At 44.3% G+C, this 15,227-nt stretch overlaps 1 protein-coding gene across 5 annotated transcripts in view; it reads right to left on the bottom strand.

Annotated features, from left to right (window-relative positions):
• Positions 1–15,227, bottom strand: part of MAST2 (microtubule associated serine/threonine kinase 2) — a 200,113-nt gene that overhangs the window by 48,229 nt on the left and 136,657 nt on the right. For all 5 annotated transcript variants that reach the window (XM_058680613.1, XM_058680620.1, XM_058680626.1 and 2 more), the window contains one exon: positions 5,118–5,209. In XM_058680613.1, coding sequence (XP_058536596.1) covers positions 5,118–5,209 — 92 coding nt within the window. The remainder of the gene's footprint in view (positions 1–5,117; positions 5,210–15,227) is intronic.

The raw sequence follows: 15,227 nt of genomic DNA, 5'->3' as shown, positions 1-15,227 counted from the left end.
AGTAGATTCACGAGTTAAAAGTAAAGTTAAAGAGTGTTGGGACATTCCATGGATGTAAACTTCTGGATGTTTGAGGGTGCCTCAAAAGCTTGTAGAAAATGGGATGAATGGGTCAATAAGTTACAGCACAAAGAAATTTTGAATTCATGCAGTTTGATTTCATAATACACATTTCATGAAAATGTTGTAGACCCCTTACGTGTATGAATTAAAATTTTTTGCATTTGGGACATGAACTGGCACCCACATGGAATCCCAGTGCACCAAGGCAAGGACTCTAGCCATTAGGCTACCACGCCAGGTCCCTGAGGTACCCTTCTAATAGACTGGTAATCTATACTCTGCTAGGTTTGATTTCAGTGGAATCATCAATGCTGCCTTTTTTAATTGCTGAGCAAACACAGTTTGTAGCCATGGATTGGGTTTTTGCATCCATTAGCTGCCCCTTGATTTTTTGCAATGATATGCTGAGACATGTAAGGATACCATTTTGGAGAAATTCAGCAGCACATTACATATACTAACTTAAAGTTAGCCCACTGGCCTAGGCTGGCTGAAAAACCCAGATGTTGTTCTCAATCAACGCCTCTTGAGTAGGAAATGCTTAGCCCCGAATTCTAACTGCTAGGATTCTAACAGAGAGATAACCATCCTAGAGAGAAACAGCCAGTCATAATTCCTACCCATACTCACATTACAGTTGTGAAACTAAACACAAGGTCGAGACATGCTAAATTTATTTCTATATAACAACAACAATAAAGCCACATCAGAAGTGTGCTGTGTTCTTTGTAAGTTCTAGGATGATTTATGCTCTTTCAGCTAATTCCAAGACGCCTGTGCTCTTGACTGTAAGAATAGTATTTGAGGTGTTCACTGGTTCTTGCTAAAGGACCACAAATACAGAGTAGCTTGCCTCCAAGCTCAGAAAATCTAAGTGCAAGAGGAACTCTTTCCCCAGGGCAAAGTTCACTTTCAGAATCAGGAGTCTCAATGCTTTCCAGTATCTGCACATGTTCTGTGACTGTCCCTCAGTAAACTGCCAGTGAAGACAAAGAGCAACGGACCTTTGTTTGACTTAGCCTGACACTGACCTTGTCTCACTGTTTTGATATTCACATGGTTCAGGCTTAGGACAACAGTAGACACAGCTTACCAAATCCAGGCAGCAAGTTCGGAACAGCCTTTTATGCTCCTAAACCTGACCCATCTCCATTCATTGTAGGTTTAGAACTTCCATTGGAAACAATGTAGCAATGAACAGCTTAGCAGTACAGCAATCCCTCCAACAAATCTGAAGCCTGGTCTGGCTCCTCTGGGATATAAGAATACACATTTAGGTCAAAACACAAGGCTAACTCAAACTGTCTCCCCTGGCAGGCAGAGGATCCCTATTCAATGCAGTCCCTATCAATGTTTACATACTCCTCACCCAGAGGCAAGTCAATCTGTCCATATGCTAGAGGAGCCCACATATAGCAATATGAATTCATGAAGTCACTTGCTTTAACTCCAGTATGTGAGGTCATAGGCAGTGGGAAATAAATATTGTTGCTTTTGTTGCAAGCTCCAGGGGCTGTTCCCTTCAAGGTGAGTACACCTGAGGGGGGTCTCTGGGGCCCAGGTGGGCACTGGGCCCACCCGTCACCATCATTGGGCTGGGATGGGATTGGGGAGGAGTACAACCTTGGGCCTCGGGGCTGGAACTTCTGGCAGCCTACTGGCTGCTGGGGGGTCTCAGGCAAGGGCGTCTTCATGCTCAGATCCCTGACTCCAGCCACCATGTGCACATGGTGAGCTGTCCCTGGGCAGCACTAGGCTTTGCCTGCTGGCCGCTTGGCCGGGAGCTCTGGGGTTTTGGTTCTTTGAATCACTGCTTAGGTAGCTCCAGGTTGAACCCACTGAGCTTCTAGGATGTGAATCAATCCCAAAGATTCCCAATGACAGTAACTCTTCCTTTGAAGAACTTGTAAACACTGAACAATGCTGAGCACCAAACACCAGTCCATGCAAAAGCTAAGGCTCGGGGCTTGTCCAGCAGGACATCCTATTACCTGACATGATGATGGATCAGCAGACGGGTCACATTATACAGGGCCATAACATTAACTAGCACTCAAGAACCATATCCAGGGGTAGATTCTGTGGGGGATGTGTGGGCCAAACCCTGTGGAAATTCTAGCCCCACTGGTTAGCGCAATAGTTGGGGTGGTGATAGACTAAGCTAGGTGTGACCAAGGAGCCTGGCATCAATCACAGGTAAAAGAACCCACAACAGTCTGGACTGGTCAAGGCAGCAGCACCCGAATGTACATACTGAATAGGGTGTGGGGTGGGCCGGGCTACAACGTTCACCAGCTCATACAAGGCCAATTGGAAGGTCAGACTGCACCAGGCACTGGCCTAAAACCCAATGGCATGTATGAGAACTGGGTCTGGGAGTGGATCAAGTGGAGGAACTTGGGAAACTCCCCTGGCAGGTCATAGCTCTTGCTGGTGAACATGTGGTCCAGACCTGGGGGTCGGACAAGCTGGGCAAAGTAGCTCCAACAGCTGGCTAATGTGTGAATTGGTAATGGACCAGAGTGGACCGGGCAGGACTGAGCAAACCTTAGCCCACAAGCAAAACTAGAAACCAGGATGGAGCACAGGTCATGCTGAGATAGGTTCTTGCACCTACTGGTCTGCATGAGCCAGAGACATAAAGACACAGTGTCTAAGGCAGAGGTCGGGACAGGTGAGGGGCAGAGCCAAGCTGAGTCAGAGCAACTACTGGCATGTGTGATCTATGGCTGGGAACAGGCCTGGTTGGGAGGTAAGGGGATACCTTAGCTGGGTTGAGGTTCCCACCAAGGAGCATAGGGCTGGAATGGGGGCTGCGTTCTGATCAGGATATGGTTGTAGTCTCCCCTGGCACAAGTGTGGACTGGGACTGGATACACCAAGCCGGGCCAGACTCCAAATCTTCTGGTGCTCTGGAGGACCAGGGTAGATGTGGGACTGACTAGGCTAGGTCTCAATCCCTACTGAACCATGTGTGAGCCATACGTGGGTATGGACGAGCCATGGCTGGGCTGAAACATCCAACAGCAAGAACCAGATTGGGTTGAAGGCCAGTCAGGAAAAGCCACTGTTCCTGCTAGGACAGGAGGTGGACTGAGTAGGGCTGGCTCATGGACCCCCGGTATGCGTGAAATCTGGCACTGGGAAAGGTTCTGATGGAGGAACCTGGGCAACTCTTCTGGCAGGACACAGACCCAGCAGGTAAGCGCAAGAAGCATGAAAGGAAACAGCCCAGAACAAGCCATGGAAAGTTTCCAACTGGCATACATTTGGCATAGTTTGGGGGCAGACCAGGCTGAATCAGTTTACATCATCCACTGGCAAATCCCAGCACCAGAACAGAGTGTGGGTCAGGCCAGGTTTGGTTACAGCAAAAACCAGTGCACATTATGGAATGCCAAGGTGAGGTCGCCTGTACCGGATGTGACAGCAGCGCCCAACCAGCACACATGAGAACCAGGAAGGGAGGGGCGAAGCCGGAGGAGGAATATGGGGGGTTCCCTTGCTGGACAGCTACTCTCACTGGAGAGCGTGAGCTGGGATGGGGGCAGACCAGACTAAGCAGCGCTACAACACCTGTGCGTCTCATGTGGACTAGATCAGGGAAAAGCCAGGCTGGGCTGATTATTCCAACTGGTGCAAACCAAAGTTAGAGTGGGTGAGGGTTGTTTGGGCTTAGCTGCAGCATTAGCTGGCAGAGGCTGGCACTGGGGGCTAATTCTGTCAAGTCAAATCACAGAACCACCTAAGGAGTGCATAATCCGGGAGTGGGAGAGGCCTGGGAGGGAAATAGTGGGCTCCTTCCTCTTGGGTTACCACTCACACGGGAGGGCATGAAAACCAGGACAGGGGGCTGGGTGGCTAGACAGAAAGGCACCCAACAACATCTGTGTGGGCTGCATAGTGGAGCTGGTTAGATGGAACTAAGCTTTAATACCTATTGACATGTACGAGAGCTGAATGGGATGTGGGACAGACTGGACTAGTCGGCTACACATACTGGTAAGCACGGGTAAGGAGCAGGCCTGGCGGGGGTTATGGGGAGTCGGCTCCAACTAGGCTGCATCTCCCACTGGTTTATGTGAAGGCCGAGTATGTGCTGGGCAGAACTAGACTGGACTGCAACACTCATTGGTTCCAGTGCAACTCGGGACTGAAAACAGAACCAACCCAGCAACTGCAACCACCAGCTGATTGGGGCAATGGACTGTACTGGGCCCTGTGCTTGCTAGTACGTACAAGAATCTCGTCTGGGAACACCTCAATGTTTCTTTTGGGATCTCCCCAATCGAAATGCCAGACTCAGAACCCTAGTCAAGAAAAGACAGAGGACAGAACAAGTCAATCAACCACCTCAGCTATATGTTGGCAGTGAAATACTAGGCAAATGGGAGACTCTAAGATGGACTATGTCAATCAGTGGATTCTTCAACGACCTCATAGTGCTTGGAGTGGCAAGATTGGCAGCGATTCATAAACCACTTGAGTAAGAACCTCGTAGCATGACCTACATCTGGGACCTGGGGTGGGTGGGAAACTGGGTGGGGCTTCTCCCTCAATATCTCCCTTTACCTCAGATACATGAAGGAAACAATATGGAAATGATGGTCTTACCCACTGTCCTGTAGCCCTTGGACCTTTTTACTCTAATTAGCTATGTAAAGATTGTCAAAAATATAATAAAAAAGTGAAAAAAAGAAACAAAGTTAACAGGAGTCCCATGAGAGAGCTGGTTAATGGATTCCTAACCATAAAACCCAAAAAGGCAAGAGTCTTCCCAACCTACAACAAACTAGAACAGAGGGTATGGACTCGGTAAAAATCAGGCCCCATGGTACATATAACTTCAAAAGCAAACAAGTAAGATACAACCTTAAGTCAAACGCAGACTGAACACATTCTGCAGAATCCAAACCCATGAGCTCTGAATACTGCAGTGAGCCAAGTGCATTGACAATGCAATGTAATGAACTGCACCAGGTGAGAAGTAGGAAAGAAATCTGGCAGCTGTGGCCAGGCTTCCATTCAACCTTTCTGAACCTTCAAGCACTCACCTGTGTGGCCGTGAAGTGGTGAGTGTGGCCGGGGTAGTGTAGGTGATGTGCTAGAGGTCACAATTAAGCTCTTGCGGTTACTTGTCCGACAACTGCAATGAAAAGAGAATGTGAATTAATACAGCACCATACCATAGGTCTGGACACTTTGAGAGGCCTTGGAGAAGCAGTAGGACATTATTCCTTGTGAGTAATACACTGTATGCACCTATTACGTGCCATGGCTAACTGGATCTGATCTCACAGTAGATTCTGTCACTGCCTTGACTGCACTCTTCCAATGTTTAGTTCTGCTTTCCATACAAATGCAAGCATACAGTGAAGATGACTACTGCAAATTTAATTTTAGAAAATAAAAAACAAAATATTCTTTTCTCATAGAATTTTACATTCTCTCTATAAAAATGAAACTATGAACGTAGTCTATAAAATTTTTCTTTAAAGAACTCCTTAATCAATGTCTTCAGTACTACTCTTATTTTACCATAAATTACAGAACAAGACCTTTTATAAAGATGGCTTTGTATTACATGCTAATGCTTGAGGCTTTTTCTTGTGGTTGGACAAAAACCAGATCATAGTGAAAAAACTTCATACAACTATCACTAAAAAGTTATGTACAAATTTATTTGCAAATCAGTCTATCTTTGGAAGACATTAGGGAAGTTTGGCATCTATAATCATACAAACATTTATTTAACACATACTATGCACTAGGCATGATTCTAGGTAACAGGGAAACACGGAACCAAATGAAGTATCTGTCTTTATAACTGGAGTGAATGAACAGTGCTGAGAAAAGAAACAGGCGGGGTGGGGGTTGGAGGGACGGGGAGTAGAATGGCATGGGAGTGGAAGCAGTGCTAGTGAGAGAACCTGACTAACAGAGTGATATTTGATCAGAGATACTAATGAAACAAAGGACCCAGAAGTAGCAGATCTAAGAGGCAGAGGGAAAACTCAAGGTAAAAGCACTGAAATAAGAACAAAATTGATACAGTCAAGAGTGGGTGGCTGCTGGAAAGGAGCCAGACAGGAGATACAGCATACAGGAGCTATAAGGAACACTACAGCCAAACCCTGCAGGGCTTGCACACCATGACAAGGAAGCAATGAAAATATGGTGAGAAACTGCTGGAAGCACTAAGACCAAGTTCAACAAACAGCTTATGTAAGAGCTTCCTGAAAAGAAGCTTGACCTCACCCTACTTCAGTCACTATCAAAATTCCAGGCCTCCGAGCCTGTATTATATTTTTTAAAAAAGATAAACCAATATCCATGTATTTAAAAGGTGGGGGTGCAGGGGGAAACAGAGAAATAGAGATGTATCATTTGCTGATTCACTCCCCAACGACAACAGTTGAGCTTGGGCCAGGCTGAAGCCAAGAGCCAGGAACTGATCCAGATCTACCATGTGGATAGCCAGGTTCAGGCTCTTGGGCCAGCGGCCACTCCTTCTCCAGATGCATTAGCAGGAAGCCAGATCGTAAGTGGAGCCAGTGGGACTTCAACAGGCACTGCAGTAAGCAAAGCCAGCGTTTCTTTTCTTTTTTTTAAGATTTTATTCATTTTTTATTACAGCCAGATATACACAGAGGAGGAGAGACAGAGAGGAAGATCTTCCGTCTGATGATTCACTCCCCAAGTGAGCCGCAATGGCCGGTGCTGCACTGATCCGAAGCCGGGAACCTGGAACCTCTTCCGGGTCTCCCACGCGGGTGCAGTGTCCCAATGCATTGGGCAGTCCTCAACTGCTTTCCCAGGCCACAAGCAGGGAGCTGGATGGGAAGTGGAGCTGCCGGGATTAGAACCGGCGCCCACATGGGATCCCGGGGCTTTCAAGGCGAGGACTTTAGCCATTAGGCCACAGTGCCGGGCCCAAGCAAAGCCAGCATTTCCAACTGGGTTAACTGGGAGCACCACAACGCTGGCCCCAAGTCTCCCATCCTTGACATAGCCTCCCACCACTTCTTAAATTACATTATGCTTCCTTGAACTCAATCTGTCATTAGCAAATTGTATATATTCTTGATTTTTTTCTCTCAATGTTTGCCTTAAACTCTAAGTGAAACTTACACTTGATCTTAGCCAAAAGCCCGAGAAGCGATCTAAGTGAAACTTAAACTAAGTGAAACTTTACTGTCTTCCAAGGCTATCAGAGTCCTGGGAAAATTCTAACCCTCGAAACTCAATTTCCTACCTTTTAAAATTGAACCCTAAAACCAAGAGTAGCCACCAAAGGTGGCTGGTGTCCCTGCATACTGATGGGTCTTCTGGGCGTACCCTGGCTGTTGTGCTTCTCCACGGCAAGTAAATCTTAGCCTTTCCACAAACCTCCACTAACCTTCCCAGAGCTTCCAACCCTCCCATCCCCGCCAAACTCACCTGCCAACGTCACTTCTCCTTTCACGATGGAAAACCAAATAGCCTACCTGAATCCGTGAAGTCACTTTCATACCTGTTGTAACAGTAGGCAGGCACATGCAACTGCCAGAACTGGCTTCCCTGTCCCAGAAGTCTACACCTGCACTATCCTCTCCCAACTCCTTGAAACATTAACCTCCACTCCGGGCCCGGCGGTGTGGCCTAATGGCTAAAGTCCTCGCCTTGAAAGCCCCGGGATCCCATATGGGCGCCAGTTCTAATCCTGGCAGCTCCACTTCCCATCCAGCTCCCTGCTTGTGGCATGGGAAAGCAATTGAGGACGGCCCAATGCATTGGGACACTGCACCCGTGTGGGAGACCCGGAAGAGGTTCCAGGTTCCCGGCTTCGGATCGGCGCGCATCGGCCCATTGCGGCTCACTTGGGGAGTGAATCATCGGATGGAAGATCTTCCTCTCTGTCTCTCTTCCTCTGTGTATATCTGGCTGTAATAAAATGAATAAATCTTTTAAAAAAAAAGAAACATTAACCTCCACTCTGAAGGGTCATTCTCATCAGCATAAAGCCATGTTGTCATTTCTTCTACCTTAAGCAAAAGAGTTGTTCACAGACAATTCTCATATACCCATACACCTGCTCCCTTTTGAGCTCACCTCTTCGGGAAAAATGTCAATACAGACGTTCTGGACTTGTTGCCTTCATCTCCTCTTCTTAAAGTCTCTATGTAGCCCACACTAGACACACATACCTATTTTGTCACTGAAACAACTGTTCATAAGCTCACCAGCACCACCAAAGGGAAACTCAATTCTCATCTTACGTCAGCTATCAAATCATTTGACATTAATTATAACTCCATCCTTTAATGCAATTAGAATATAATTAACACTCAATGAAACACACAGATCTTACATATTGGGCTTGATGAGATTTGATTCATTGTATGTACACATACAACAATGTCTCAAATGACAGAATATTCCTATTTCCCGAGAAAAAAGATTCATCCTTCCAGTCACTCTATAGTCTCTAATCACTTCCTTTTATTACCACGTTAATCCTGCTAACGGATTTCCTTTTCTTGATTGTTTGAAAAAATTTATTTATTATTTATTTGGAGGGAAGAGTTACAGAGAGCAAGAAAGTTCTTCCATACATTGATTCACTTCCCAAATGGCCTCAATGGCTAGGACTGGGCCATGTTGCTTTCCAAGATGCATTAGCAGGGAGCTGGATTGGAAGCAGAGTAACCGAGAATCAAACCAGCTCCCATATGGAACGCTAGTACCATTGACCTGCACGTCAGGATGTCAGCTCCTAGATTTCATTTAAATGAAATTATCTCCTGTTTGTCAGGTTTCCCTTGTTCAACTTAATATATATCTGTAACTCTCCCAGAGATGCATCTTAGTTTCTAGAACATGAGGCTTTTTGGTTTCTCCTCCAATCTCCTTCATTTTTTTAAATAAATTTTTTTAGTTAAAATTTTCTTAGTTTTAAAATATAACAATTTTCAATATTTTGGTACAATCGCTTCATGTATACAATTTTTCATGAAAAGAGGAATATTAATAACACACAGTGAAGGACTCATAATGATTATAACATAGGGAAAGACAGATATATCATTATGGGCGTGGTATAATTCAGTTAAGCAATACCTATATAACTATATGTCAAGCCATATGATGCCGGAGTCCAGCTCCAGCCAAGAGTTCGGAGCTCGGGAAGGGTGCGTGAGATAGGCGTAGAAAGAAGAAGAGAGAAAGAAAGGAGAGACGGACCACTAGGATTCCTTGATGATTGTGGACATTGCGAGAAAGCTGTCTGCTTTTTTATACAGAAGCAGTACAAAGTTTTCTTTTAGGGGCATTTTGACATAGCTTCAGGGGGGCACAATTTACAACTTCTTGAGAAATGATTGAGGAAGGATCCCACATTCCTTGCTTATCTTGGTTTGCCAGTCTTCATCCGCTCTCCTCAGGTCTGGGCTCTAACCTTGGGGCCACCTGTGACAACCAGGCCCCTACCTTGAATTATGTATGGGTTAGTAAGTCCGGGGTCTTGGTCTATGGGGATTACGGGCCATTGGCACTAAAGGCCATTAGGTCAGCAAGCTCACACAGTTTGTTATCTGAACAAGTAAAGCAAGAGTTATAACGGCAGAAAGAACTGTAATTAGCAATGAGCCAAGTTTACTCCATTTAAGTTTCAATTCTACAATGGACAAGTGTTTCCAAAGACAATTCTACAAATTGTTTCACCTTAAGACAGGGCATTATCCATTCCAACGTTGCAGCCAAGAATTTCTCAGTAGACAACACATCTTATTCAGAAATACACTCTTACTACAATTCTTATTCTACAACTTATCCATCACTTAATGGGAGAAATACATCAAAAGAGAAAAAACAAAAATCTAAGACAAAAGGTTCCAAACATTAAGTTCCTCTACAACTGCAGGTTCTACAGCCTCATAAGTGATCAAACAATAATCAAAAGTATATCTTTGTGATGTTAGTGAAATCAGCCTATATTTCCTCTAGTTAGAAATTATGAAAGCAGCTAAAGCAACTACAGTTTCTATGTTCTACAGAGTTGCAAGGACAGGCTAACCCTTAAGGTCACAGTAACTATAATTTTGCCTTAACAGGATAGCCTTTAGGGTCACAGTAACAAGATAACTTTTAGGGTCCCAGTAACAGGATAGCTTTTAGGGTCCCAGTAGCTATATTTTTTGTCATGGCAGTCTTAACCCATACTCCCATCATTTCCATTAGTTTGTAAAATTCTTATCAAGCCATTTCCCAGAAAGCATGCTAAATGTCCGGGCCAGATTTTATGGCAGTGGGTAGGTACACAATAAGGTGTCTGGAAACAGCATGGGCTTGATTGTACTCCTGTGTGCAGTTAAAGGCCCACTCACCAGGACATTATCAGTAACATTAACTCTTAAGCTCATGTTGGTTGTAAAAGCCATCTCACAGGGGCAGACAATGCCTCAATACAAAATTCTTAGTGGGGTGGTTGAGTGCCCATGTGAAAGGGAGTGAAAACTGCGTCAAGGTGGTCAGAGATGAATCCGCTAGGCCCTGCCAAGTAGCTGGAAGCTCCCTGGGCCCTACCATGCAGGGAGCTGTTCTCTTCACACCTTTGTGTCATTCACACCTACTGCACGGACCCTGGCAATATGACATCCACACAATTTTTATTTTCCACCTGTATTTACTTCCACAAATAAAACATTATGTTTATCTTTCTAGATCTGTCTTATTTCATTGATGATCTCCAGCCTCATTCATTCTGTTTCAATGTCAGGACGTCATATTTTAAGAATAATATTTCATTAAATGTACTTATCTAATAGTAAAACAGTTTTTTAATATTCATTACAAAGGTGAGGGATGGGAATTGCAGATGCATGTGGGCCTCTGATAAGGATGGAGAGGTTCGGGCTCAGCAGCGTGGCCTAGTGGCTAAGATCCTCGGCTTGATCCCATGTGGCCGCTGGTTCTAATCCCGGCAGCTCCACTTCCTCTCTATCTCTCCTCCTCTTAGTATATCTGACTTTGTAATAAAAAATAAAATAAATCTTTAAAAAAAAAAAGGATGGAGAGGTTCAGGGAGAGGAGCAGGGGCGAAACATATATGTCCAAGGGATGGGAGGAAGAGGGTATACCACTCTTCTTGCTAGACTACATTAGTGCATTGGTCTCACCTAGGCCACTCCCAGCCTGTCTCTCACATGCACCATTGGGTACAATGGCCCCGGTTAGGGCAACCCCTTGAATGCTCACAAGGATTCCCCGACTCAACTCTCATGTGCACCAGTAAGCGAAACAGAACCTGGCCTGCCCCCAGGCCCGACTAATGCCCACCAGAGGTTCTCTGGCTTGGTTGAGGCAACTCTCCAAAATCCCTACCACAGTGGCCCCAAGACACAGCTATGTTGGTGGTAGGTGCTATGACCTAGGCTAGCCTGTCGCCAGATCCGGCTCTTTCTTCAGGTGCAGTGCCATAGTCAGGAAAACCCCTTATAACTATACTAGGGGATACTTCACACCAGGCTCCTATGCACTCCAGCAGTGAATGAATATTATTATGTAATATATAAAAATATCCAATCATCAGCTAATGAATATCTAGGTTGATTCTATATCTTTGCTATTGTGAATTGAGCTATTAACATGGGATTAAGACTTTTTCTTTCATATGCTCATCTTGCTTTTTGGGGGGATGTATTCCCAGAAATGAGATACCTGGGTCATTTGGTAGGTCAATTTCAGCTTTCTGAGGAATTGGTTTTCCATGTTTGTACCAATTTGTATTCCCTACCAACAGTGTTATTACGCTATTTTTTCTCTACAATGTCATCAGTACTTGTTATCCTTTTATTTCTGGATAATAGCCAGTCTAACTAGAGGCAAGTGATGCCTCACCGTAGTTTTAATTTTCTTTTCCTAATTTCCAGTGATCCTAAGCATTTTTAATGTGTCTGTTGGCCATGTTTCTTCCTTTGAAAAATTTCTATTCATTTCCTTTGTTCATTTCTTTTCTTTTTTTTTTTTAAAGATTTATTTATTTTTATTACAAAGTCAGATATACAGAGAGGAGGAGGGACAGGAAGATCCTCCGTCCGACAAATCACTCCCCAAGTGGCCGCAATGGCCGGCACTGCGCTGATCCAAAGCCAGGAGCCAGGAGCTTCTTTCTGGGTCTCCCACGAACGTGCAGGGTTCCAAGGCCTTGGGCAATCCTCAACTGCTTTCCCAGGCCACAAGCAGGGAGCTGGATGGGAAGTGGAACTGCCAGGATTAGAATTGGCGCCAATATGGGATTCTGGCGCTTTCAAGGTGAGGACTTTAACCATTATGCTATTGCGCTGGGTCCAGCCTTTGTTCATTTCTTAACTATACTACTTATTTTCTTGTTGAATTTCCTGAGCTCCTTAAAATTCTGAATACTATTTTCCTTATCAGATGCTCTATTCGTTTTTTAATTCTCCTTTCTTGGTTCCTACTCTTCCTGATCTCTAAATTACTTAAGGCTATGGTGTTCAGATCTAAAATAAATGTTGCTTACCAATGCTCATTCTCCAAATGATTTCCCATTTCAGTCATTACTTCTAATTTCTAGCAGGTAATGGACCGAACCTAGCACTGCATTAGCTGGCACATAAAACAGTCAAGTCTCAACTCACTCCAGATGAGGTTTCTTGGGAGACATTCCAACTAGATGGCTGGGTTCAATCTCCAGCCACAGGGAAAATCTCAATATATGTCATTTAATCTTGGAGTGCAGGTGTTAGGACTGGGCCTCCTCAGTTGTTGCTGCCTATGCGGGGGTCAGCATCAGATGCACAGAGGGGACATGACAGCCAGTTCATCTTGGCCAGTGAAGGATGTCGAGTGCCTTGTCAGAAGACGGAGAGCATACCAGGTTGGATCACTCTCCTGGCCAAGCTTTTTAACATGCCCGAACTGGTGGATGCACACCGAGGTGGACTTGGTCAGCCAATAGACCTTAGAAAGATTTTCTCAACCCTGGTGAAACCAAGCCGACAATGTCTCAGAACTATCAAAACTACCATAACACCCTTGGAACATTCTTCTCCACTTTGAGGTCTTCAAAGGCATCATCAAAGGACCATCCACCCATTCCCAGGTGCTAATATAATTTGAAAACAAGGAGTGGTCCCTCCTTTACCCCCTCCCCCACCGCAGACACAGGAAAAAAAAAGTGGAAACATCTATCCTATACATTTCCCTCCCCACGCTAATCAGAAAGCCACATGGGCATACATTTCTCTCAACTATGTAAACAATGTTAAAAATAAAATAAAAAACTATAGGCTCCATATTTTTAAAAAAAAAAAAACCTTTTATTGGAAAGTCAGATTTACAGATAGAAGAAGACAGTCCTCCTGTCTGCTGGTTCACTGCCCAAGAGACTGCAATAGCAAGAGTTGAACCAATCTGAAGCCCGGAGCCAGGGCTCCCATGTGGGTGGCAGGGTGCCAAGGCAATGGGCCATTCTTGACTGCTTTCCCCGGCCATAAGCAGGGAGATGGAAGGGAAGTAGGGCAGCCAGGACACGAACCAGCACCAATATGGGATCCCAGCGCATGCAAGGCAAGGATTTTAGCCACTAAGTTTCCAAGCTGGGCCAAGGCTACATAACATTTTTATTTTTGTTTGTTTCTAAGATTTATTTATTTTTATTGGAAAGTCAGATATACAGAGAGGAGAGACAGAGAGGAAGATCTTTCGTCCATTGATTCACTCCCAAAGTGGCCACAACAGCCAGAACTGAGCCAATCCAAAGCCGGGAGCCAGGAGCTTCTTCCAGGTCTCCCACGTCGGTGCAGGGTCCCAAGGTTTTGGGCCGTCCTCAATTGCTTTCCTGAGCCACAAGCAGGAAGCTGGATGGGAAGCAGGACCACCAGGATTAGAACTGATGTCCATATGGGATCCTGGCACATTCAAGCTGAGGACTTTAGCCACTAGGTTATTGTGCCTGGTCCTGGCTCCATAACTTATAAAGAGTATACCAATGAATAAAAAAGGAAAATGCTTTGGTTCATGTCCTAGCTGTTCCACTTACAAACCAACTCTCTGCTAAAGTTCTTGGGAAAGCAGCAGAGGATGGTATAAGTCCTTAGGTCCCTGTAGTACCCATGTGGGAGACCCAGAAGTTCCTGGCTCCTGGCTTCAGACTGGCTCAGCTCCAGTCATTATAGACATTTGGAGACAATGAACCAACAGACAGAAGATTATTTCTCTCACACGCTTTCTCTCTAACTCTGCCTTTTCAACTGAATAAATAAATACATCAGTTGTGCCTTTTTTTTTTTTAAGGAAAAGCATCAGAAATGGTAGATATATGGATAAATACAAATAGCGTATTTTTAAACTGTCTTTATAGAGATTTTTTTAAAAAAGTTTTCATGAATTTATTTTGATTTTTAAAAAGGAAAGAAACAAGAGACATATTCTATATAGTAGTCCATTCCCAAAATGACTACAGCTGAGGCTAGGCCAGGTAAAAACCAACAACTGAGAATTCAGCCTGGATCTCCCAGATAGCAGGCAGGTACTCAAATACTGAGACATGATCTGCTGTCTCCCAAGGCACACAGTAGCAGGAATCTCAATCAGGCACTCCAGTATGGGATGAAATGTCACATGTGGCAACTTAAGCACTGTGCCAAATATCCACCTCAAAGAAGCTGACTTTTTAAGGAATAATAATAATAATAATGACAATGCTGTATAATAATACAGCACCTAGACTGGAAGGATGAAATAGAAATATGCTGTGATAAACCCCTTATATTAAATGTGATTTGCTTTAATATTACTTGAGTGTAAACTGTGACAAAGTAAGCTTAATTATAAACTAAAGTAATTATTAAAAAACAAAGAAGCAAAGAAACTGAATAAGGAAACAAAATGGAATCTTAAAGAATCAAAAACAGGTCAGAAAAAAAGACAGTGTAAGTATGGATGAACCAAACAGAAAAGGAACAGCAACAAAATGGATTTAAACCCAATTAAACCAACAATCCTTTCATATACAAATGTTCGGTAAATTAAGTATACACAACCGATTAAGGCAGGGACTGTAGGATTGGATAAAATTAACAGACCTAAGTTACATGCTATTTAGTACATGTGGTATTTCCCAAAAATTGGGAAGCACTGAAAAAAGTCTACTGACAGGTGAA

This window comes from Ochotona princeps, chromosome 2 (genome assembly GCF_030435755.1).
Source record: "Ochotona princeps isolate mOchPri1 chromosome 2, mOchPri1.hap1, whole genome shotgun sequence".
NCBI lineage: Eukaryota > Metazoa > Chordata > Mammalia > Lagomorpha > Ochotonidae > Ochotona > Ochotona princeps.
The sequence above is the reverse complement of the archived record's forward strand: the minus strand, read 5'-3'. Positions and strand labels throughout refer to the sequence as shown.